Source organism: Apis dorsata, unplaced genomic scaffold (genome assembly GCF_000469605.1).
Source record: "Apis dorsata unplaced genomic scaffold, Apis dorsata 1.3 scaffold_309, whole genome shotgun sequence".
Lineage (NCBI taxonomy): Eukaryota > Metazoa > Arthropoda > Insecta > Hymenoptera > Apidae > Apis > Apis dorsata.
In genome coordinates this window covers 1,331,909-1,338,453 of record NW_006263581.1, presented here as the reverse complement: position 1 = coordinate 1,338,453, position 6,545 = coordinate 1,331,909, and the positions used below count along the sequence as shown (strand labels likewise).

The following is a 6,545-nucleotide window of genomic DNA, read 5'->3' as shown; positions in this document are numbered from 1 at the left end:
AAAAAAAAAAAAAAAAAATACTGATTTCTATCTTTATTGCTAAAAAAAGAAAACTAACTTGATATTTTTCTTTTAATCTGGCCGCGGTAAAAGCACGGGATGCTATCAGCAGTTGTGATGATGTCAGTCGCATGTGATATGATATAACTAAATAATATACTGATTATTAAATGTATTCAGGATACATGGTATTTACTTACTAATTAGTAATGCTATGCAAAGATCAGGTGCTATTTTAATCCTGGGGTGTTGGTTGTTTTTGATTGATACATTTGGCTTGATTAATAAATTTTAACCAGCACACCAAACAAGTTTAGAATGTGTATTTAGGAATTTCTAAAATTTTTAGTAATTGCTTAAAATATTTTAGTTATAGAAGAATTAATTATATTTTGCATTATTATATTTTTTGTGATTTAGTACATCTTCGAAATCCTTTATACACATTCGCACTTGATCAATTAAATCATTTTATTGAAATACAAATTCATTAAATTATATTATGGTGTTATCATATATATATGTGCACACATGCGTGCGCGCGTGTGTGTGTATATATATATATATATATATATATGTGTGTATTTTATATTTTTACAAAGAATAATAAAGAAATATATATATACATATATATTGATGCCATGAGCTTAGCTTATATCATAATGTTTTCATTATTTATTTTTTTGTTTTAATGCATTCGCAAGATTGAAGTAAATTGTCGTAAAGTATAAGTATATTCAAGTAACTGTAGAATTGATTGATTTTTGAGAAAAATGGTGGATCTCAAAATATGCTTGAGGGTGCATAAATATTAAATTCGAATTCTAATTAAATGTACATATATCTTTTATATTTTTATTCTCTATATCATATATATATGGGAATCGTAAGAGAAAAATTTTAAGCATGAACACATGTATATGTATGTGCATATATTTTGGAATTATGTATTTTAATAACATTATGAGATAATTTGACTCATTTTCATTTCTATCTCATGATATAATTGTATATATGTGAACATGCCTGTGCTTTTTTGTCATGCTTGTATCCAACAGTGTGTCATATGTGATCGAAATTCTATTAATGCTTTGAATGGTTATCTTCAGTATTGTTTATTTATATAAATGATTAGTTAGCTTGCATTTTTTACAGTATTTATAAGAAGAAATGATTACTAAAATAAAAATATATAAGAAATAATAGAAAGATAATTTGATTAAAAAAAAATATATGAATATTCTATAAAAAAAAATTTAATTCAATACATATAGAAAATACTTAATATTTCAATTCAATTATAAAAAATACTAATATTATAAATAAATTCTACACTATTAGTTAAACAAAATTTTAAAGACTATTAAGATTTAATACAAATGATTTAATTGAAAAAAAATTAATAATAAATAATATGTTCTGAAACAATAAAAAAATTGATTATTCATGTTAAATAAAAAATGTATGCACAGGCGAGATTCACTATTGTAATTTTTTATGAATCTATTATTTTTTAATTTTAAGTTATTATTATGTACTATTAAACTTCAGTAGAATGGTAATAGATATAAATTTTAAGTTTTATATACCATTTAATAAGAAAAAATGTTATGAAAAATCAAATGCGTGTGAGCATGCTTTGCATATAAATATAAAATATATTTGATATCAATATTAGTTCTAATTTTAAGCATCCATAAAGCAAATTTAGAGAACCACCATAAAGTGGTAAAATAATGTCATGAAGCATGATAATCTTCTAGTATCAAAAATAATAATTATTTTAATTAATAATAAATCTTTTTGAGTATTTATGTTTACTTGTACATTCAATATTAAATTAAAATAATTGTTATAGTTTCATAGTTTTATTGTCTATATCTTTTATTAGTATCTTATTGTAGATTTATACAACTTTTTGTTTTCTTTTCTTTAAATAAAATCAATGTATAAATAAAATCAGTTATATATGAAATATTTTTGTTTGTATAAAATTTTAATTTTTCAAATTTCTTACATTATTATTTATATTGCATTATTACATTAATATAAAATTTAATTTTGAATTATCATTTTAACATTCCATGTTAAAATGTGTACATATAATGAAAATATATTATTTAATATTTTAACAAATTAACAATTTATATTAAATTTTTTTTAAAAATGTAATAAAATATAAAAATTTATAAATTAAAACATTCACTTTTTAAACTAATATGAAATAAATTGTAATGATGTTTATTATAATTATTGATTTTTTATTATAATTATCTCGTCTGTGCATTCATTTGTAATTATAATTATATAAAAATATATAAATATATGTATCTTGATTGTGAATGTTAAAATGATAGACATAAAATTTTTTTTGATATTTATATACATAATTATAAAAACAAATCCAGGAGTGTACTACAATAAGTTGCATAGTACTTTTACTCTCTTCTCAGCAACAGGAGCAAGACCCCACCAATTTGTATATTGCAAATCTGCCACTGAGCTTCAAAGAAAATGATGTTGAAGGTTTACTAGCTCAGTATGGACAAGTTATTTCAACGCGCATATTGCGCGATACTGCTGGACAAAGTAAAGGTGTTGGATTTGCAAGGTTAATATCTATTTAAAAGATAATTATTAATTGTTATTAATTATTATTATAATTATTAATATTTATATTACGTGTATTTTAGAATGGAATCTAAAGAAAAATGTGAACAGATAATTCAGATGTTTAATGGAAAAGCACTACAAGGTGCTAAAGATCCTTTATTGGTGAAATTTGCAGATGGTGGTAATAAGAAAAAATCATTGTACAAAAGTACAATATGGAGAGAAACTGGAGAGGTAATTTATTTATTTAAAAAATAATAGATGTAATATTTTCATGTACAATTTTAATATTTATAGTATATAATTTTCACAGAACATGACTTTGAATTATGATACAAGTGGTGTTGGTCAAAATGGGGTTGCAGCTACTCATATGCTACCTGCAGCTACTTTAACACAGTATAGTCGTCATTATGGTCAAGCTTTACCTGGTTACAGTGTACCAGGAACGCCTTGGGTGACTCCTTATTTGGTGCAGACTGCCCCTCCACATATGCAACAGGTCGACGTGAGTTTTTATACAAATTTTTTGTTTTCTTTCTCTTTATGCATCTTATTTATAATTTAATGTAAAAAATAATATTAATCTTTCAATATTATTAAAATTTCTAAGTTTTGATTATAATTATTATATAAAAATTTTTTTTATTATACTCCTTTTTGTATTAAATTTAAGATATCATTTTATACTGTAAAAATATTTAAATATTTAATAAGAATTTCATATTATAGATGATGCCATCAGCTGATCCCAGTAATCCACAATACAGTATGATTCCTCAACTTACTACACAAATGTCTACATTACATCTTGGCACTGGTTCCGTAAGTAATGTATTTTTATCATTTTTAATTTTTTTTCTTTATTAATTTATATTTACATTAATTTTTTTTTATATTTTATTTTTCAGTATATAGCAGCAAGCCCACATCCCTATCCTTATACTTATCCTCCTAGCATTATTCATACCATGCCATTGGGTGATTCTGAACAAACAAGCAATGCAGCATCTCCTGATGATTCTTACCAACAATATCAAGCTCAGCAGCCCAAGTAGGCTATGGTTTTTAGGTACAGTTTATAATACAGTTATATAATGATTTATTTTTTTATATCTTATATACTAAAAATGAATCAATTTTTTATTTTATATTATTTTAGATATGATTACATCGAGGGGTATATAAGTTAGGACAGCCACACCTGTTGATATGAAGGATTATATTAATGAAGAATAGATGAGACTAAATACATTACATAAAGTCAGATAAGATTCTTCCTCATGATAATTGACTTGCCAGCCATCTTTTATACATTTTATCCATCAGATAAATAGGTGAAAGTAGTTAATATTTTCCAACGATTAGAGAATGAATGTTGTCATAAAAAAGGGGTACGAGTGCTCGTGTCTACATTGTTCGGCACCAGCACGGCTCCATACGCTGTAATGCCAACACATCATTACGACAGTGACAAAACTGATATTCTGCGACGAACAGTTTAGTGTCAAGCTAATAGGCTTCCAGGATTAACTTTAGGTATTACATTTATTAAGGAGATGATAAGTTGAAGCTGAACGCTTGAGAGTGTGAATAAAATATTTTAACAAAAACTGTAAACTATAAAAGAAACGCTGCTCAGAAATACAAAGGAGAATTCTTCCCAAGAAGTAATAATAATAATAATATACAGAGAAAAAAAGCACTTCCAAATGCTAGAGTTGATAAAGAAAAATAAAATTCAGATTCAGTTACTTATAATCAGTACCTACTGGACTTTCGTGCCAGCTGGCTGGCCGGTGGCTGCGCTGCGAAGAGAAGAAGCTATGGATCAGTATCTCTTTTTCGAATAATAAAAAAAAGAGCTCTTTCTTAACAGCACACACCACCCCATCCACTAATTGCACCCTCATCAGATTATTTCTTTTTGTTTTCTTCTGTTTCGTTCAGACATTCCAAGCCAGGCACATATTGTATGTATGTATTGCCACGCGGAGATTTTTATCTACTTTTACAAGTACAGTTTTCGCGTTCTCTTTTAATCACGAATGAATATATTTTATGGACGAAAAAGAAATGAAGATTTTAAGAGAAAAAGAAAAAAATAAAGCTTTATTTCTAAAAGAAAAAAAAACTTCAGGATATATGTAATTATTGTAACAAGAAGGAAAGGAACATAGTACTTTTTAGAAGATTTATATTTATGAGTACAGTTACTACGAATCGATATCAGTTTTAATTGTACAGTGAATACAGATATTTTTTTTAGAATTGTGCCTTTTCAGACAAATCCGCTAGACAGGGATATGCTGAAAAATATTATAATATATTTTTACGTCGGTATGTAAATGCGAAACTTGAGCCAAATTTTGATCTTCTAGTTAAGAGAATATAATTGTTTTTACGTTGTAGCCACTTAAATATCACTACGTTTGTTTTTTGGTTACAAATTCGAATAGATTTTGTATGTGTATAGTTGCCACTAATGGGATTGATGGGCCGAAAACATCTGTATGGTCTATATGAAGTCTAGGAAGAAAAAAAAATGAAATCAAATGGCGGATCATTGTAAACCAAGAATAATTTTCACCGCCTGAAAGAAAATAAGAGAAACAGAGTAGGCTTGTTACAACGGAATATGATAGGTAGAGTATAAATTAATTTATTATATCGAAAGAACGAATAAAATCGTGTTACAAATGAAAACGAAAAAGATAATGGGATTGGAGCTGAACGATAGGCGAGAGGATTGAACGCGAGGAAACAAAAAGAAACGAAATAAAAATATAAATCGAGGATTTTCTATCTATATATATATCTCGAAAAAGAGAGAGAGAAAGATTAGAAAAAGAAAAAACACCCTTCTCTCCTGCGTTCCTCTAAGCCCGTTTTTACATCCGGTACAGTTTTCACGTTGTCTGACTTAGATCGAGTCGAGGAACGATTAGCAGAAAGCTTTCTACCAAATATTGCGAGCTTTGGGCTCGAAGTGGCGGGCAGGTAGTTAGATAGAGTTAGAGGCGATCGTAGCTATTATTATAATATTACAATAATATGCTGTATTATTATAATTAATGATTACTATTATTGACATCATCTAAAGTATGAAAGATTTTTACACTGTTGAGACTTGAAGTAAATAATATATTTAGTTTATTTTGGTACATCACGATTTGATGACAAGAGATAAAAGATGAAAAAAATGGTATGAGCTATTTTTTAAGAGACCGATTATTACTCGATTTGAGTCCATGCATTAAGAGAGAAAAAAAGAATAAGAGAGCGAGAGAACGAAAGAAAGAAAAGCGAAAAGGAAAACCTATTTGCGAGTGTGTAATTGTTTGCACAAGCGATTGTCACCACGACTGACAACAAAAATCACATGTGATTAAATAGTGAATTTTGAAGAATTTTACTAATAGACTTGTACTAAATAACTAATTATTATTGTGACGACCAAAACAAAGAAGAGCAGCATTTTTATAGTGCTGACCGAGCGGAAGAACGATGGTTCGGCTGAAAAAAATGCCAGCTCCCGCAGATACGGAGCCGCACTGGAGAGCAGGCAGAGAAGAGAAAAAGAGAGTGAAGAAGTCATGGATGTAAGAAGCAGAGTGAAAGAAACTTGAAAGGATAAATGAAAGTGCGTGAACGAAGAATAAAAAGAAAATATGTGTGAAAAGGAAAAAAAAATTTGGATGAGAGAAAAAAAGTAGAACGCGAGATAAGAGAGAAAGTAAAATGAGTGAAAGTGAGAAAAACAAGAATGAATGTATCGTAATCTATTGTATAGAATATGCGAAAAAAGAGGACACTGCGAGATGTGTAGTTAGTGTTGATTATGAATATATAGGTTAGGTACCATTTTGGATAGGAAGTAATCGATAAGTAATTAAGTTTAAATAGATAGTTAGTTGATAGTTAGGTTATAT

The 6,545-nt window shown here is 27.4% G+C and overlaps 1 protein-coding gene across 2 annotated transcripts in view; it reads left to right on the top strand.

Moving 5' to 3' along the window:
- The window catches only part of LOC102671857 (protein alan shepard), an 8,906-nt gene extending 2,610 nt beyond the window's left edge, over positions 1-6,296 (top strand). The window contains exons 4-9 of one of the 2 annotated variants that reach the window (XM_006617506.2): positions 2,460-2,611; positions 2,694-2,847; positions 2,927-3,121; positions 3,346-3,438; positions 3,525-3,685; positions 3,776-6,296. In XM_006617506.2, the coding sequence (XP_006617569.1) occupies positions 2,460-2,611; positions 2,694-2,847; positions 2,927-3,121; positions 3,346-3,438; positions 3,525-3,671 (741 nt within the window). In that variant the 3' untranslated portion in view covers positions 3,672-3,685; positions 3,776-6,296. Of the gene's footprint in view, positions 1-2,453; positions 2,612-2,693; positions 2,848-2,926; positions 3,122-3,345; positions 3,439-3,524; positions 3,686-3,775 lie in introns of both variants that reach the window. The other variant, XM_006617507.2, reaches the window with a different exon arrangement.
- Positions 6,297-6,545: the final 249 nt, after the last annotated feature.